Source organism: Alternaria hordeiaustralica, assembly GCF_023758085.1.
Source record: "Alternaria hordeiaustralica strain BMP 2776 chromosome Unknown scaffold_4, whole genome shotgun sequence".
Lineage (NCBI taxonomy): Eukaryota > Fungi > Ascomycota > Dothideomycetes > Pleosporales > Pleosporaceae > Alternaria > Alternaria hordeiaustralica.
Window position 1 is genome coordinate 1,494,601 of NW_026056776.1, and position 19,144 is coordinate 1,513,744.

Here is a 19,144-nt window from a genome sequence, read left to right on the forward strand (position 1 = left end):
AGCCCGGCTTCGCACTTTGGGGTCCAGAATGATACTGTATATGGTGGGTTATCAAGACGTAGAGACAGTGATACATACTGATATCCAATAGTGGCACTCACACGGTTCAAGCGCACATTACCTTATGCGCGAGCTTCTGTAAGAGAGCTTACACAAACTCTCCGTTTCCCGCCGGCTCATGCAGAGCTGTATGATGGACCGCACGCAGAATGGCTTCGAGACTGTTTGGAACACCTACCTCGTCTGCAGTGCCTAATTGTGGACGGCCTGCCCTTCTTCGATCACGCATGTCTTCTGAGCCTGCGACACTCAAGCCTGCAATGGAGGTTGACTCGCCCTAACGCATATCCGGTGTTCAGCCTACGCCTACTAGATGCTTCCAGCTGTACAAATGCTACATCGATGGGCCTTGCAGAAGCTTTACCGCACTTTCCAGATCTTGTCTCCCTGGATCTATCAAAGACTGCAGCCGCAAGAGACAAGGCGGTTCTTTCGACCTTCAAGTACCTCCGAAATCTGCGCGTGCTGAATCTTCGTGGTATTGGCATCAGGGATGAGGAGTTCTTAGTAGTTGCGCATGCAATCAGCAGCCGCGTCAGAAGCCTTGACATCAGCAACAACCTTTTGACGGACACTAGCGTGCGACTCCTTCTTGAACTGTGCTTGAAAGAGAGGGTTGTTGTGACGCATTCTTCTTGTGGGCCACTGGCGCCTGTCGAGAACGCAAACCCGACCGATGGACCAGAGACCTTTGAGTCTGAAAACCTTGTGGGCCATCTTCGCAAGAAGCTTACAGGTGGCTTCATTGGCAGCCTAAGTATTGAGGAGTCGAGCGATGTCGGAGTCTCGCACTTGTATCTCTCCAATAACGCAATAACTGTCGAAGGTATATCGGCTTTGCTGCGATCAAGACGCCTGCAAGTCCTAGATGTGGGTATACTACCCGCTGTAGTGACGCATCCTTCTAACCTCACGCTCGAAACACCGAATGATGACCTGGGACTACCTAGCGTATCAAAGCTTACTCCAGTACTTGCAGAGTATGCTTCATCTAGACTGCGATACTTGCGGATCAACTTCGAGCTGGTGACAGAAGACGCCCCTTTTGAAACGCCCAGTTCGCCGCGCGCGGAACTCACTGGGGACCTTGCTATCTACAAACCTTCAAATGCGCATGAGCTTGAAGCTGTAGAGCCACCAACACCCGAACTCGACTCCATCCCAATAGCTGTACACGAGGTTCCAGGGGACTCATCATATCCGGTTGAGCTTCCCGGCTCACCTGTAACGTCTCAACTTGCTGAGAATGACAGGCCAGAATCAGAATTTGCCGATGGTGAAAGGCGAGACGCCGAAAGCGTTCCTAAAATATGCGTTATTCCGCAATCACTACAGATTAACCGAGATCCTGCCTGCGCTCCGGAAGTCATACCTATAGACTCGCCATTGAGCCCTCTTAGCCCACTGGGAAACGGAATCTACCAGCCCCACGCAGCTGCAAACAGACATGAACCTGGAAAACGCCTTTCATCATCTACGCCGACCCACGGCAGCAGTGCACTGGATCAACCGACTACCAAGACTACGACAAGGTCACGAGGCAATTCATTCTACTACATCGAGGACAGAAAAGTCCGACTGGACTTTCGCCAAGCAAGTGAACCTCGACTACATCCTGGGATGCTTCCGAAGCTTCACACTCTCGTTCTGACGGATGTGCCAATCATGACCAGCGATAGGAAAATTGTCGATCGGATTATACAATTTATCAAGGATGCAGCTGAGGAGGCTTCAATCGCCAAGCAACGGGCTAGGCACACTTATGTGCTACCCCCAGGACGTAGGCGTGTCATAGCAGAAGAAGAGTATGCACGAAATCAGTTTGCCCTTCGGAGAGTAGTACTCGAAATGGCGGCCCCACAATCAGCGCCTAAGAAAATCTCTACCAGTTGGCGGGCTTATCCAACAAAGTCAACTACTGAAGATGCGGACTCTGAAGCATTTTGGGAGGCAGCAACGCATGACTTCTCCTTCTTCGACGATGAAGAGTGCGGACAGCCTGGTCGTGAGGGAGGCCGCACTCTGCCCTTGGCAGCTATGAGCGGATTGGAGCTTGCACCTAGCAATCCCGCCTCAGCAGTGGACACAAGTAAGGATGTTCATGATACAATTTCGCTCATCGATGTGGTGGGTGAGATTGGCAAGTTTCGGCGAGAAAGGAAGGCCGCATACAATAATTTAGTGGAGATGGGCGAGGCTGAACCCGATATAGAGGGGTACTGGCCTGGGGATATTACGGTTCTGAGGAAGCCGGTGAATTCAGAAGCTGGGGAACTCGACTGTTACGGCAACCGGTATGAATTGGGTTGGTTCTACCGTTGAACGCGATGGCGTGGCGCAGCACTAGCACAGGATAACGCTTTTACATTCCGAAGTCACTGAGTAGGCTGATCGGCTATTATGGCACATGTCTGAGTGTATTAGAGACTGTTTCTCAGCCTTCTTGGAAGTATCCAGGTCCTTCAGGGTGGATAACCAATTACCGAGAAGCTTACTCACCGGTTTGGTGACCGGTTCCAAGGGTTGCAGTGGGCTGACCCCGCGCACAATGACACCCACATCGACACACATCTGCCCACTTGTGCAACTGCTCTCGAGTTCTCATTTACTTATGCAGTTCATGGGTGCCAGAGCACCGCCCGCCACGACGTGACCGCAGACTTTATCCCGGTCTGGATGCACCGCCACGCAAAGGCTTCCTACGCTCATCCCAAGCACTGTGTTCCACCGATACTGGCTATCAAGCAGCATCGAAGTACTTTCAAAAACGCTCAACATCCTTATCCGATCTCTTACGACTTCTTCGTACATCAGATATAATCATGGGCCAGTCGTGGAGTGGCCAGCGAACGATCCAAGCAGCTTATGAGCGACGTGGAAAGGTAGTCGCATTGAAGTCGAGACAGTCAAAATCCAATAAAAGTTACGATAGAGGCCATAGTTCCTCTTCTGACGCAGACTCAACCGGACAACATCGGTATAGCCAGGCAGCTTCCAACGGAGTGACAGCCAGACCTGGACGCGCAGACCGCAGATCGGCCTCTTCACACGTATCACATCCTACTCGGGTAATACCCATAGAGAAAGCCAAGAAAGAGCGTACATCAACATCTGACAAGCATCGAACCAAGAAAGAAGCTCCAAACAAGCCAAAGTCTAGCAACACTCACAGCAAAAGAGCCGACAGCGGCAGTACAAGGCACAAGTCGCTCCACCGAGTAGACAGCCATAACCACCAAAACGATTCGCATCAACCCAAGAAAGAAAAGAAAGACTGTGCAGTATGCACAAATACGCTCTCACTGCACCACTTCCCCGACCGGCCGCCTACCAAGAACTGCAAGCACGAAGTCGACGTATGCCGAAAGTGTCTTCGCACATGGATCGCATCTGAGTCCAGCGCAAAACTGTGGAACGATATAACATGCCCTATATGTAAAACGCAACTGCGATCGGCTGATATGAGAGACTTTGCGCCGAAAGACATTTTTAAACGGTACGATTCCCTTTCCCAACTCCGTTTCCACACCCAATCAAACACATCACTAATACCCCCCTCAGCTACAGCACCCTCTCCTCCCGCGCTAAGCAAGAAGCCCGTCTCGGCTTCCACTGGTGCCCCCTCAAAGGCTGCAAAGCAGGCCAAGTCCACTTACCCAACACCCCCAAATTCCGGTGCAACACCTGCGAAAAGACGTCCTGTGTCGTTCACAACGTAGCCTGGCATAAAGGAGAGACATGCACAGAGTACGACTATAGAACAAACGGAAAGCTGAAGAAGGAAGAGGAGGAAGCGAGCAGGAAGGTGGTGGAGAAAACGACAAAGGCGTGTCCGGGGTGTAAGAGGCCGATTGAGAAGAATAAGGGGTGTGATCACATGGAATGTACGTATATATCTCCTTTACAAGGAGAAGAGGTAGGGGTTTCGAAATGTGATGTTAAAGCTGATCAATATGATAGGTGCGAAATGCCATGTCCACTTTTGCTGGAAGTGTTTGAAGCCGTATTATGCGTCCAGCACACTTGCGCGGAACACGGGAAGCCACTGTGTTTGTCATGGAGGACTTAATGAGGGCTAATTTGCTATATACGCGACGGACTGGAAAGACAGTATTTGCGAAGCCGAGAACAGGCAATGAAACTATTACACTCAATCCGCAACGTTTCACACAGTCAACTTCATCAGCAGCGTTGGTACCCCAGCACGCGCCATATACGCAGCAGTCACCCCCACAACCGATGTCAAGACCATGTACTTGAACCAACCACCCTTCTTCCCCTTCTTCATCTCTTGCTTCTCCATCCAGTGCCACCCCTCAGCACTCTCGTCAATCGTCCTCGTCGGCGCATAATCCAGTTTAGGCGCCACACTCAGCGATTCGATGAGCCCCGCTTTCTGGGACGGCACAATATACTTGTGCAGATACCCAGCAAAGAAGTAATTAAAGCGTGACTGGTAGCTGTTCATGCGCGTAAGTTTGCCGCTGGTTTCGACGTATTCTTTTGCTCGTGCGTGGCGACCGGCTTGGTATTCGGCGAACAAGGCGGCGAGATCGGGGGTGGAGATGCGGCGGGTGGGGTTGGAGGCGAACTCGCGGTGCAGGATGTTGCAGAGGTGGACGGCGGACTCGACGGCTATGTTGGCGCCCATGCCGAGGTCGGCTGTCATCTGGTATTGCGTTAGTGGTGCATTCTGGTGGTGATGAGTCCGGGAGGGGTACTTTGTGTGCTGAGTCTCCCACAAGGACTATGCGTCCCGCATGCCATTTACTCAGGACACCTTCTTCGACGTAAAGAAGACCGTGCCGTTCGTTTGTCTTCCATACATCGCCCAGTGTGATGTTTTTTGTCATAGGAAGATCGGCGAATCTCTCTGCTACCGCCTCGATCTCTGCTTCAGTAGCTTTACCTTTCTGCTCTGCCTTTTGGAATTCGTCTTTGAAGGTGATACCCCACATAGCCCTGCCCATCTGCGAAAATAGAAGCATGGTAACGTCTTGACCCAGAATCATATTCGTATTGGAGGTACCGAGTTGAGCACCGTCTGGTACCGTGCTGACCCCGAACAAACCTCTGTATTCTCCAAAGGACATGACTTCTTTGTCGGTTTCGGGTATGCTGCCTGGTTCGAACTTGTCGGCGTGGTCCCACATGAGCTTTCGAACATGACTGTGCACACCATCTGCGCCGATGACCATGTCTCCTTCTTCGGTAGAGCCATCAGCTAGGTGGACACGAACACCCGTGTCAGTTTGCTCGATACGTTCAAGGCGCCTGCTGGTGTGAATTTTGGACTTATCCGGGAGCCCTTCGTATAGATGCGACACACAAGTCTGGCGATCGAATAGGATGCTCGGTATTTTGAAGCTGTCGTGGGGTCAGCGCGTGATGCGTCTACTTCACGCACATCTCAGGAGTATGGCAACGTACAGTTTGCTCACAGCCTGCATAGTATCATCGCGACAGATCAAACTCCCGTCTGGCCATCTTTTGTAGGAAGCATCAACGGGCGACGTGGTTTTGGTGATTCTATCGAGAATACCAAACTGGTCGAAGATACGTGCGACAGCCGGCCAGATAATCAGCGCTGCGCCTTTTAGTGAAACAATCTTGTCGTGCTTTTCGAGGACGACATGTTCGATATTGGCTAGTTGTAGAGCGTGTGAGAGCGACAAGCCGACAATACCGGCGCCAATAACAATGACCCGAAATGGCTTTGGGGATGTGGAATCTTCGTCTGCCATAATGAATTCTCCGATGCTGATGCAAGGGTTGCGCTGGGAAACACTGGGTCTTAGGTCCGAGGCCTAGAGCAAGGGATGGTCGTGACTCGAATTACTGCTGGCTTTACTATTGTTCTTGGATGACGCCTGTTGGGCCATTTAATTTAGCCTGCTACTGTATGAGCCGTGTTATGTTGATCTAAATGGCTATGATTTGCAAGTATCGGGTGGTGCCACAAGGGAGGCTTCCAATGTTGGTGCCTTATCTCGGTTTCGATGATGCTGACACGAGCGCCTCGGGCGTCTTCTTACTTTGTAGACAAGTCATATCGTAGGGCTTGCGCAATGTATTCCATGTCTTGAATGCAGTACAGTCAGATCAGTCGTTGATCCAGGCGCTGTCTATCTGGTGGTGTGGAAGTGAGGATCTTGTTTGTACAGCGTCGCGCCTACATAGTCGATATGGAGACAGCCTTACGCGAGAGATGCGCGATGAGCATCGAGCTTGCTGCAGTGGAAGAAAACCATGTACCCCGTTCAAACGACGGTTGCAAAAGATTTGTACTCCTTTCCGATAATGGTACGATGCGCATTGTGAGTAGACGTGGAAAGATCGGCAAAAGAATACTCCGGAACTTGTTGTTAACATCGTAGCCAGGGAGGTTTAGTGGACTGGTAGCACTGCTGACACCTCTAGGTGATGAAGTTGCCGAACAAGGCCGCAATGACTGTGTCCATGCAGGAACCAGCTCGCTTGTGACGTCGAAAACCTGGGGTAGTGGGATCTGCAGCCCTGGCCCGACACAAGATGTCGTGTGGAACTCAGATGTTCCCGGCTGCGCGACTCATGAACTGAAGCTGAATGCGAACCTAATCTGGTAATGTTTGTGAATCTGTTTACATTTCCTTCTGCGGAAGGTGGCTCAGTAAACCTTCGAGATGACTGAGTGAAATGGGAAGAACTCCGGTAGCACCTGAAGGCAAACTCTGGAAACACCTGTTGTGATAGTCACTAACGTCGGCAGAGACGACTGGATTGCCGAGCTTGGTAGTGACGGATCGGCCTTAAAACGACGCGGTAGGGTGCAGTGAACGGGAGCTGCGACGAACTGCCTAGGTAGCCCACATGTTGCTTGGCACACTAGCCGCATTGATCGACCCCAGCTCGCACCTCCAAGCAGGCGCATCACGGTATCGCGCCTGTCTCGCAGCCAACGCCCCTCCGCCCATCGCCCACCGCTGGCTCCCGAATCGATGAACACGGTGCACTCGATTTGCCGGGTGATTACGCGCTTGCCGTAGCTTGCACCTGACAGCACCGGCGCCGGCGCGTCATTTCGCGATCGCCCAACCTCACCCTTGCGGGTCTCTGGACACATCCGCACTTTCTACATGGCGCCTGTTCCTGACACACCACTACCACGCGTGAGAAGCACACGACCGCCCCGGCGACACATATCTGACTCTGCGCCAGCCAGCAAGCGGCGCAAGTACGTTCCAGGCGGACCAGGAGGCGGGGGACGATACGTGGATGACGAGGGGCTGGAGACGCCCGTAGGAGGAACTGGACCTGGAGGATACGCGTATACTGGTCCCCGTGGCCGTGTAGGACGCATCAACGCCGAGCGGCAAGGCCTGCCCATATCAGCGCCGTCACCCTCATACACCAGACCCCGACGCGAAAGGCCGCCAGCTGGACCGCGTTCCAGTTCGGCCGCCGCAGTCGCCGCCGCCGTGGCTCAAAACGATGGATACAAGCCGCGCGAGGAGCGGAGCTGGGATGAATTTCATCCGGAACTGGACATCGACGCCGAGTTCCCCGTCTTCAGCGCAGACCAGATAGATGGCATCAGCCCTGCAGACAGCGCCCCCGGGACTCCGCTCAATGGCTCATCGACGGGCCAGTACGCCGTCGACAGCGGTCTCTCCGCGGTTCTTGACGGCCTACGGACACAACAAGCAGAGGATGTCGCGCAAGAGCAGGAGGACGCAAGCTTAGCCGTCAACGGCTCAGGCGCCTTCGTCACACCAAAGCGACGCCCAGGTCGACCGCCTCGCAACCGAGACTCTATGCTAGCTGGGCTCGGATCGCCGCCCCGGCCACGAGTCAACCCCCTTCCGACTATGAATCCGAGGGAAAAGCTGAATCTGCCCAAGCCATCAGTGCGTCAAGTCGACCCGTTCAAAGAACACGAAGAAAGCGAGGGCGTCAAGGTCAACTATGTCGACAAGACCATGGCGAACATCGGATACCAAGAGAGCGAGATCTTCACAAGGCCATCGGAAAATAGCCTCATTAGACTACCAGAAGGCTCTATCGAAGAAGATCTGGATCTTACTCTGCAGACAGAGGCCGAAGGTACCGCAGGCGCAGTTGCTGTTGGTCGCGTCGAGTACGACATGGATGAGCAAGACGACCGGTGGCTGGAAGCACTCAATGTACAGCGAAAAGAAGAGGGTGTCGAAGGTATTAAGCCTGCGATATTCGAAGTAACCATCACCCAGATCGAGAAGGAGTGGCACGCGCTGGAAAAGCGTAAGTTTTGTGGTGCTAAAACGAAGCGAACGTAACGGCTGACATGTGAAAGGCATACCCAAACCCAACCCGAAGCCACCTCAGACACATCGCCCACGCTCAAGCAGTGCAGCTGCTGTCAACGGAGAGCCTGCTGGCCAAGGCGAAGAGCAAGATACGAAGTGCGCCATCTGCGACGACGGCGACTGCGAGAACACAAATGCAATAGTATTCTGCGATGGTTGCGACTTAGCCGTCCACCAGGAGTGTTACGGCGTGCCTTTCATCCCAGAGGGACAATGGCTGTGCAGACGGTGTCAACTAGTTGGGCGCGGTACCCCTGTCAGCGAGCTTCCGGTATGACCTGTTCCTTCCTGCTTTACCAAATGCATGCTGACACTCACAGGGTTGCATATTCTGTCCGAATATAGACGGTGCATTCAAACAGACAACGACAATGAAGTGGGCACATCTGCTGTGCGCCATGTGGATACCAGAGGTATCACTGGGCAATGCGACATTTCAAGAGCCAGTGCAAGACGTTGAGAAAGTGCCCAAGACTAGGTGGAAACTGGTAAGTGATCAAGATTCCTCATTGTTTGAGTAGCGCACTAATTGCTTTATAGTCTTGCTATATCTGCAAACAGAAAATGGGGGCCTGTATACAATGCGGCCACAAGTCCTGTTTCGAGGCTTTCCACGTCACATGTGCACGGAGGGCTAGACTATGTCTGCGCATGAAGTCTTCACAATCATCGAACCCGCAGGATACAACTGTGCTCAAGGCCTATTGCGATCGACACACTCCGTCCGACTGGAAGCGCGAGTTTGACGTGGAGAGTGCAATCGCAGATGCGAAGGCCTTCTACCGCCACACCATGCGTCACATTCGCTGGCCGGACAGCCAAGCCTATGCGCTTTCTATTGGATCTTCGCACGCGATGCCTTCCATCGAAGGGCCTGATGACGACACCCCTGGATCCAACAAGCGAAAACGTGGACAATCTACCAAGTCTTGGAGACTGCCATCTGGAGCTCCAGTTGTGCCCCAAGCTGTCTACCACAACGTTGAAAACACGCTGATCAAGTTTAATGTACGGAAGCGTAAGGAATTCGTGCAAGAAGCCTGCAAGTACTGGACGCTCAAGCGCGAGGCACGACGAGGTGCGGCCCTTCTCAAGCGTCTTCAGCTCCAAATGGAGGCCTTCTCTTCTATGGAGATCACTCGCCGCAACTTTGCAGGCATGGGAGCAGCTGGCAGGCCCCGACTCCAACGACGCATTGAGTTTGCAGAACGTCTTGAAGATGACATGGAGCAAATCCGTGTCCTCTGCGAGATCGTCAAACAGCGAGAAGCTGAGAAGCTCAAGGACGTCTTGATACTGCAGCAGATCGTCGATTGCATCTACTTCCCAATACCTCAGCTACTGCAGCCTATCCTGGTGCGAGCACAAACGTAAGCAATCCACCTCTAGCTCTTGAATCCCTACTAACTTCGCATTAGACTTGATAGCAGAGGCTACTTCAGCGACGGATTCAACAAGCTTCAGACCAAGCTCGATGAGAAATACTATACTTCGGTGCAGACATTCAACGACGATGTGGCCGCGGTCTTGAGTGCTGAGCTTGGATCTGCCGCTGTCCCCAACGTTGGCGATGCTGAAGATCAGCTGAACAGGAGTGCGCACAGCAGTCTGAGCTCTGAGCAGAAGGAATTGAAGAAGGTCGTTAAGCGAATCACCAAAAGCCTACAACCTTACTTTGAGGACGCGATCCGCAAGGAGTCTGAGCTGGCTGGTCGGCCTTACGAAAAACTACCGGACCTGGAGACACTCCTCAACCAGAAGCTGCAACGCAGGCCGAGCGTCCTGTCTCACGACGAGACTGTGCGACAAACGACGGAAAGCGACCCGACGACTGTTGAGGAAGCTCAGGAAATTGCAGTTGATGGGGAAGAAGCTGCTGTGCTCACTCAGAAACCAGAGGAGATGCAGCTTGCGCCCACACCGGACGAGAACGCCGCAGACGCACATCACACACACCATGCACATGACGAGGCGGCAGATGAGGCGGCCATCGCCATTCAACTTGGCCAAGATGCTCTTCGCGTGTCCAGCAACCAGCCCGAGAACGCAGTGGTGGAAGCCCGTGTGGAGACCAATGGCCGACCCGAGCCTCTCACGCCCCCAAGATCCGAGAAGAACTTACTCAACCCTCTGGGCAATGGCGGTGTTCCCTGGTACTTTGAGCACTTCGATGTACATGGCACAACCGTATACGAAGAACGGTACACCGGTCGTGAGGTACTCCGAGACATGAGCGAGGAGCTTAGCGAGCTAGACGACGACGAACTCGACGGCCTGGCCGACTCTGATCCAGTTCGGCCCACAGACACACCCGAGTCGAATGTTGCCGCAATTAAGAAAGCGGTAGCACGCAAGAGGCAGAAGAGATCGAGGGGATGGTAGATGACTGGGTTTATGTTTCTTTTATCCTTTTCTTTGGCATGTGCTCCCTGAGCCATGTCTTGTATTATCATTGGCATTTGCAGCATAACTACCTTGATGGGTAGATGAGGTGCTACTGGCGCAAGGCGTTCACATTCGGAGTTGGAACATGATACCGCACTTCGATGGATTGTTTTAGCAGAGCATTCTGGCAGGAGTAATTGGAGGAAGGCTGGTCGACTCTGCATGGCGTCTAGCGGGGTTCGGTCAACGAAGCGCCCATTGCGATTGGCTTGATTATGAATACACTTGGTGGTAATGCGCATCATCGATTCTCACTTGACCGAATGTTTCACTCTGTTCGTGAAGGTCCTCTGTGGGGGGGAGCAGAGCCTCACTCGTAAAGAAACGGCGGTGCACTAGTAATATTGACGCACGTTGACGTTGACGGCTTAGACAGGGCGACCAGGGCGCTGCTCCTGCCCCTAGCAGTTGCCTCACTCGAGCTTGCGCAGCTGCCGTCAGGACAGTCAGGACAGTCCTTTGACAGAACGAACATCGCATTTAGCTACAAATAGCATCTGGCCTCCGCTCACCATCACCTTTTCCACTTTTACTCCACTCACTTGCAGCACAGCTGTCTTAGCGCGACGCTTACTAAGTAGGGACGCGGCTACCGTCGATCAGCCCTGCCAAAAAACTGCCCAAACTCGCAGCTTCAGCAAACACCTCTCCTCAACCAACCAACTACCAACTCCCCCGACCCACCACAACATCATCACCATGGAGTACGAAAACGAACAGCGCGGCTACGATGGTTTGTCTCCCGCTCTGTGTGATGCCAGCGCCCTTACTGACTGGTTTGCAGACGAGCCTCGCGGCTATGAACGCGACCGCAGCAGGTCTCCGCGTGGTGACCGTCGCGACGATGGCGCGCGCGCCCGCAGTGCCTCACCTGGCGGCCGCGACAGCCGGTATGTATCTGCCTGCTTGCTCATCTAGATGGAACTGTCGCTAATGAATGCCCAGTGGCCCGCCGCCAGAGCGCAGGGACGATGACGATGAGAGCCGCAACTCAGGCTCCAACCTCTTCGTCACCGGCATCCATCCTACCCTCAGCGAGGAGGAGGTCACCCGTCTCTTCGAGAAGTATGGCGAGGTAGAGCAGTGTAACATCATGCGCGATCCTCACACTAAGGAGTCTCGCGGCTTTGGCTTCGTCAAGATGGTCACCTCCGAGCAGGCTGACGCAGCAAAGGAGGGCCTACAAGGAGAGGTTCACCAGGGCCGGACACTCAGCATTGAGAAGGCTCGCCGTGCGCGTCCTCGTACTCCCACCCCGGGCAAGTACTACGGCCCGCCCAAGCGTGGTAAGTCTGCTCGCTGTCTGCAGCGTACATGCCGTGCTAATTACGTTTCAGAGTTCGGTGGACGTGGCGGCCGGGGCGGTGGCCCTCGCTACAACGATCGCTACACTGATGACCGCCGCGGCGGTTACGGCCGACGCGACGACTACGGTTCCCGCAGCTCAAGATACGACGATCGCGGCTACGGTGGCGGCCGTCGCGACGACTACGGTCCTCGTGGCGTCGACCGTTATGCTTCTGACCGCAGCTACGGTGGCAGGGACGGCGGCCGCGATGGAGGACGCGATGGCGGACGCGATGACCGCCGGGGTGGTGGAGGTGGCTACTACGACAGGCCCCCGCCCCCAGCTGCTGGCGCCTACGACGCCCCTCCTCCGCGCGAGGCGTACGGCGGTGGAGGACGCTCGTACGAGGGTGATTACGATCGCTCATACCGCTAGCTCTCAGCTGACACAGGCAGAACCCAAGCGGTACTAAGTTAGGGTTCGTATGGCTTCCTCGGTTTGTCGCCTCTCTCAGCACTTCATTCCTGTAATCCCATGGCTACTTCACTGGGTTCAGTTTAATACGGCTTTCACACGCACACGAAGGAAATGTGGTCGACAAAAGTTCTTCGAATGGTTCGCAGCAAGGTGAGATCACACCATGATCTGGCGTCTTGCAGCTCGACATCGTCTTAGCCCTTCGTCGGCTCGGTATTTCCTTGGAGAAACGGTTCAGCACTTCGGTAAATGCTTTCGGGGCAACGTCTATAGCCCTTGGGAGCACCAGTCATCTTGATCGACACCAAATTGTACTTCTATCTACTGCCTCACGATGCAACCTGGACATCCAGTAACCCGTCCACACCACCTTCCGCATGACCAGCACTGTCTAAATACTCTTCCTATCATCCACCATGACCGCATCCATGTCAACGCAGCCCCGACCCAGTAACATTAATGGGCTTGCCCGGCTCGACCCCCGACCATCACAGCATCTCGCAATGTAAACTCGCTCCGATACGTAACGGATGCTTGAGATGTATCCACACAGCATTCCAGTTGCGTGTCGGTGTCGCGCAACTCGAACAGCATAGTTGGGCACCTTGCCTGAGGTCCAAAGTCGACGCCAGAGCCCGTGATGATAGCTTGCAGACGCGTCGCGATTGCTCCATGCAAACGAGGCGGTGTGTGCAAGTCTATGCTCCCGGGGTAAGGTACATTCGAAGGTGCGTGCCCTCCAATCTCGTTTGTGTTACTTCCTTTTTCGTCACTCGTGCTTTCCTCGCCATGCCACTCACAAGCTGAGTCGGAGTCATGCAAACGTCGACTGCAAAACAAGGTAAAATCGTGAACGCGACACTTACTTGATCTTGGCGACAGTAGAGCAGAATGTTGGCATCGTCACCAACTTGTAGATGTATGTGCTGCAATGAGCACACGGTGCAAGGCGTTGCGCAACGATTACGCCGCAACATCACACTTCATGCTCCCGCGACCAAAGAGAGTTAGTCATCTCTGTCGCACACATGTTATCACCATTATAGGACTCTGAGGCGTCCACAGTCGCTGGATGAATCAAATAGTCAACGTCAAACCTAATGCGCGGCTAATTCTCCTCAGCCCCTGCAACATTTGCAGTTTCCGTAGAGCCATGTAGAATGCCAATCATGCCAATCATGCCAAGTTCATCTTTGATCATGCAGAATGCCAAAGTGAGATACACTTCGACGCTTGTGCCTGGCTAAAGAATTAAGCTGTTCTTGGAGATCCACGGCAGGCGTGGAGCCGCGGGGTGCCCCGACTGAAAGGCCGATGCAGGGTTGGATGCAGCCTGCAGCAGGTAGCGGGCCGTCTCTGGCTTCTAGCACGACCGAACCTCAGCCCAAAGTCATCCGTCGCCATCGCTGCGGCGTCCGCAGCGGGCCACAGGTGCAACGCCTGTGTCTTGTGCGTTGTGACTTGGGTGTAGCGTCAAAGCCCATGGTCTTGTATATCTGGTCTTTTCGCGATGCCTCGCCTCTTTTCTCATACGCGCTCCGGTGGCCTATGTCATTCGTTCGTCGTTCCACGTTCGTCACTGCGGAGCTTTCCTTCGACCAACCCCAGGCGCCGCGCGGCGACTCCACCAGCACCGTGAGCTTGACAAGTCCGATCCCAAATATGCCCGGCTAACAATGCGACAGTATAAGACCATCCGGACCTCACGCTGACCTTGGCGTCCTACGCCTTTCGCCCCCTGCCAGTCGTTCGCTTTCAACTCACGCAGGATGACCCGACGAAACGTCATTCCAGTCCTCGCGCTAATCCTCACACTATTCGTAGTCGCATTCTTCTATGCTGGCATAGACTCCAGCCAGGCATGGCGGGGTCTACCACAACATGTCGGTCTAGGAGACCACATCGGCAGTGACGAGCGGCCACCTCTGAGTACAGGCACCGTTGAGCCCTCGAAAGATGCGACCAAAGACCCAGATTATGCGAACTGGAACCCGACCCCCATATTCAAGCCAGGCTCACCAATGCCTGCAGAACACAACTATACCTCGACACTGGTGATTGCCAAGACGAAGCATGAGAGTGTTGACTGGATCCTAGACAAGATGCCGGAGCAGCAGACAGCCGTCTACGTAGCCGACGACCCCTCCGCACCGCTACATCCACCCAAGAACAAAGGCCACGAGGTCATGATATATCTCTCATGGATCATTGACAACTACGACAACCTCCCCGACGTCGCCATCTTCATGCACGCGCACCAGTTGTCCTGGCACAACGACGAGATCCTCGGCAACAACGCGCATCTGCTTATAAGCCGACTCAACCGAGCCCGCGTTTGGAGAGAAGGCTTCGTGAACATGAGGTGCAGCTGGCATCCCGGCTGTCCCGATTGGATGCACCCGGCAGCAACCGAGCTGGATCCCCAGAAGCAGGAAGAGGTCCTCCTAGCCAAGTCGTGGAGCGAGCTCTTCCCCCTCGACGAAGTACCCACCGTCCTCGCACAACCTTGCTGCGCACAATTCGCCCTCTCACGAGAACGCATACAAGCAAAGCCCTACGCGCAATACGTCTGGTACAGAGACTGGCTATTCAACACACGTCTGGAAGACCGTCTCAGCGGACGCATCTGGGAGTACGTATGGCAATTCGTCTTCACGGGCCAGAACGTCGTCTGCCCCAAGGAACACATCTGTTTCTGCGACCAATACGGCTCCTGTTTTGGCGGCGAAGAGCAATACGCGAATTTCATTGCCCTCAAGAACGAACTCGGAGACCGGGAAAGGGATCTTAGGGAGTGGGAGGAGAAGCGCAAGGCAATTGAAGAAGCAACGCGAGACAACGATCAGACAAAGCTGCAAGATCTGGAAATGCCAGAGGTAGGGAAGGACGCTGAATATAGGCGGGAGATCGATCGGCTGAGACCCATTGTCGACGGCATAAAACATGATGCTGAGGTGAGGGGGCAGGATCCGAGGATGAGGGCGGAGGAGCTGGGGAGGGAGTGGCATGAAGGGGATGGTTTTTAGATATTCTTCTTGATACCCTGGGTTTTAAGCCGGCGTATCATGTCGTGCTGTATGGCGTTGATTTTCTATGATCTTAGAAGGGCGTTTTAGTATGCTATCTAGGGGTGGGATACTGTTGTAAGAAGGTGGATCAAATACCATATACTACGTCCACAGCATACTCAAGTTCCTCGATGTTACCATTCCATCATGCGAAGAGTTAATGTCGCCCTCTTTCGTCAATGCTCAGATGGGGCGCGCTGGGAAGGCGGCTTATCTAATCGCCCGAGCTCAGTCACATGCGCGCGCGTCATCGTGCAAACAAAGCAAACTCAACCCCATCCCGAGTTGATTTGGCCCGCTGGCCGGCCCGCTTGTCGTTCTCACACGACAGCAATCAGGTGTGTCTGCTGATCTGATTCCTACCATCTCGCGTCAAACCAAACCACGATCCTAATCTCCGCACCTCGATGCCAGCTTACGTCGCCGAGACGGATCAAACTGCACTCCACCCTCTCCTCTTGTCGGGTCAAACCATGCTTTGCCCTCTCCATCGAATCGCAAATGCTGCCCTCTTGCGCTCAAACCAAAACATGTCGCTGCTTCGGTGTCAAACCAAACCTCGTGGGCGCTTGCATACAAAAGAGATTCGGTGTCGCGCTCGCCCTGTAGACGTATCGAGTCGTTTTCCACCCGCAGTCCAAGTTGCATGAACTCAGTTGCTGTCTCCATCTCAACATTTGATCCAAAGACTTACCATCTGTGCATTGACAGCTCATACGACCGATCTCTCCCAGCTCTGTTTGGCTCCTACCGTCTGGCCCGTCTGATCTCGGGGGATACGAACCACGATGCGGGCAAACGTCGACGCGCCATACTACCAGATGCGCCCCGGCCACTTCGTCACCACGCCCAACAGTACAAACGGTGCACCGCCCCCATTCGTGTCCGACGACGATGAATATGACTTGTCTGCTCCCGCTCCCCTCGCATCGCCGCCCCAACACCATCTCAGCCCACACCTGTACGCCGAACACACTGCCCGTCAGACGTCAGACGATCACACACTGGAGGAGAATCATAACCTCGTTGAGTTGCTGGAGGCTGCGACAGCTGCAGGTCAGGTGGCATATGCGATGGATACTGGAGATACTGGGACGGTGACCATCCCACTACAGGATAGAGGCAAGAGAAGAAGAGGTACCAGCTCCCCGGCCGAGGACGCATCGCATCATGCCGATAGGCCTGTCAACTCTAAGCGACGTAAAACTGGCGGATATACCGATCCTCGGCTTCAGGACCATGGCCATAATATGCATGGGGTCTCTGTCGACGACACTGTACCGCCTTCCAGTGAGTCTCTGTTGAACGATGCCCGTGCCGCAGGTGTACACTCAGCCGCCGCTCTCTTCCGCCGCTCCTCCGAAAGAACGTCTCGCAAGTACACACGACCGCCGATGTCGAAGCTTTTTATGTCCCTCCAGCTAAGCCCAGAGAACTTCCTCCAACTACAAGCTTTAGCAAAAGGCTACATGCTCGACACATCACATCCTGAGCGGCAGAGCTGCGTTGGAAACCGTGGTAAAGGTGATACCGACATGGTCAAGTTGCGGCTCTTCAACTGCGTCCGGGACTTCCTGAACGAAGGCGTTGGCGAGCAGTTCTTTGGCGAAGATGTGGAGAAACCGGGCGAGAAGGACGCGATTGAAGCTGCACGCGCACTAGGAGAAGACAAGACTCCTGATGCTGGAGAAAGACTGACGTGGCCAAAGGACGGGAACAAGATTATTAGCCTCGTTACTCCGTTGATGCGACGAATGGTCACGAACGAGCGGCAGCGACAGTATGCGATCGAGACTAGGAAGGGTGGCGCGAAGAAGAAAGACAAAGAAGGTAGTGCCGAAGCTGTGCTCCAGCAAGGCGATGATGATGCAGGACGTGGAGTCGAGCAGCATCCACAGCCGGTCTTCGGTCACAGTTTGGAACAGCATCCGACGCCGTCACAGCAGACAGCTTCATCGACACGACTCACAACCGTGACGCCGCAGCTTTCATTCCGATGCACGGATGAAAAGTCGAATTCTAGAGAAGCAGTAGAGTCCAACGCAACCACACAGCCGAGTTTGAAGGTAGGGTCGATTCCTTCATGCTCTTAATATGATTGACGCTGCTAACCCATCAAACAGTTACCCACGACCAGCCCTACCGAACCCAATCTCTCGCACATCAACATCTTCCTCGTACTTGCCTCGTCGAGCGGCAGACCAGGCATCAAGCTCGACGAGAAGCGCATCTCAGCCGAACCACAAACGCACCTGGCATGGTATGACTACAACGACTTCATGAAAGATGTCATCCTCCTCCTCAAGGCCGCCCAGGACAGATACCCCGAACTCAGCGTGGGCATCGGATCTCGAGACGTTGAGCCCGGCACAGACAATCTTCGTGGGCTCGCTGCCGCCGCAAACGCACTGCAGACAGAGCATGCTCTACATGGAACATCTTCTCCATTCAACGGTCTCCCTCAATCATCCGAAGATGATAACGTTTCTATACTTCCTACACCCACTTCGGCAGTGAGCACTCACCCCGTCTTCCCTGTCGACAGTCATGCGGAAACCAGGTCTCTTCCCCGTTACGCTATCAAGTCTGTTGGTCCGCAGGGGTGGCGTGATATTCGCAATGCGGATGATTGGTATAGTGTGCTGAGGGAGAAGGCGTTTGCTGTTTGGGCTGATGGCGTGTGTAATGTGCTTGTTGAGCTTGTGGAGGTTGTTGGGGTGGTGGGGTAGATTTGGATGTGGAACTTGGTGTTGTGGAGTATGTATTCTATAGGGATATGTGCTACCTGTTTCTTTTGCTATGGAGTATTGTGCATCATTCGGTAACCACGTTCTTCCCAGCACTTCACTCAGTAGCTGCAGGCATCACATACTTGGACCTAGGCGGTCGATCATGGCTCCTCTTCCCACCCTTATCCCCCTTCTCAAGCGCATCCTCCACCCACTCCTCCCGAATAACAGGACACTTCGGACACCATCTATGGCCACATTGTCCAACCGCACGTATAGCTTCACACTGGTAGGCCCGATCAGGATTGTGTGCCGTTCGCCTGATCACCGTGCCATTGCTGCATTGACAGCATTCGTAGCTCACACTACAGCACTTCTGGAGTTGCATAGGCGCAGTCTTCTTGTATGTACGTACAACATCTGGTTTGACAGCCGGCTTCTTGGCTTTTCCCCATTTGCGGCGTGGGTCTGCGGCGCTGTAGCCTTTTCGGAGGGGGTAGCTGTTATCAGCTTTTTCGGAGTGGACGTGACGGCGATGGTTGATGTGGTTGAGGTTGGACGGAAGTATGCCTCCGCGAACTCCGTTACGGGGAGACTGAGTGGGGTGAAGGTCTTGCTTGGGTGCGGTGGGGTGTGGAAGAGGATCTTCGTTTCTTCCAGGCTTACCGCATGGCTCCTGTATGGAATGGTTGTGTTCGCATACAGGCTTCAGGTTGCTAAGTAACTTACGCGTGCTGGCATTGGTAGATGCTT

General features: G+C 54.0%; 5 protein-coding genes across 5 annotated transcripts; 4 read left to right on the top strand and 1 right to left on the bottom strand.

Moving 5' to 3' along the window:
* Positions 1 to 4,225: 4,225 nt before the first annotated feature.
* On the bottom strand, positions 4,226 to 5,804 carry J4E84_003280 (uncharacterized protein; the record flags this gene model as incomplete). Its single annotated transcript, XM_049385897.1, has 3 exons — positions 4,226 to 4,729; positions 4,782 to 5,427; positions 5,491 to 5,804. The coding sequence occupies 3 exons, from the start codon at positions 5,802 to 5,804 to the stop codon at positions 4,226 to 4,228; spliced, it is 1,464 nt and encodes a 487-aa protein (XP_049246774.1).
* Positions 5,805 to 7,175: 1,371 nt separating this feature from the next.
* On the top strand, positions 7,176 to 10,766 carry J4E84_003281 (uncharacterized protein; the record flags this gene model as incomplete). The annotated part of the gene is made up of 5 exons (XM_049385898.1): positions 7,176 to 8,319; positions 8,372 to 8,655; positions 8,705 to 8,872; positions 8,925 to 9,754; positions 9,803 to 10,766. The coding sequence occupies 5 exons, from the start codon at positions 7,176 to 7,178 to the stop codon at positions 10,764 to 10,766; spliced, it is 3,390 nt and encodes a 1,129-aa protein (XP_049246775.1).
* Positions 10,767 to 11,528: 762 nt separating this feature from the next.
* On the top strand, positions 11,529 to 12,552 carry J4E84_003282 (uncharacterized protein; the record flags this gene model as incomplete). Its single annotated transcript, XM_049385899.1, has 4 exons — positions 11,529 to 11,562; positions 11,614 to 11,719; positions 11,775 to 12,115; positions 12,167 to 12,552. 4 exons carry the CDS (start codon positions 11,529 to 11,531, stop codon positions 12,550 to 12,552), a joined length of 867 nt encoding a protein of 288 aa, XP_049246776.1.
* Positions 12,553 to 14,363: 1,811 nt separating this feature from the next.
* On the top strand, positions 14,364 to 15,620 carry J4E84_003283 (uncharacterized protein; the record flags this gene model as incomplete). Its single annotated transcript, XM_049385900.1, has 1 exon — positions 14,364 to 15,620. One exon carries the CDS (start codon positions 14,364 to 14,366, stop codon positions 15,618 to 15,620), a length of 1,257 nt encoding a protein of 418 aa, XP_049246777.1.
* An 830-nt stretch (positions 15,621 to 16,450) lies between these two features.
* J4E84_003284 (uncharacterized protein) lies at positions 16,451 to 18,391 on the top strand (the record flags this gene model as incomplete). The annotated part of the gene is made up of 2 exons (XM_049385901.1): positions 16,451 to 17,635; positions 17,786 to 18,391. The coding sequence occupies 2 exons, from the start codon at positions 16,451 to 16,453 to the stop codon at positions 18,389 to 18,391; spliced, it is 1,791 nt and encodes a 596-aa protein (XP_049246778.1).
* Positions 18,392 to 19,144: the final 753 nt, after the last annotated feature.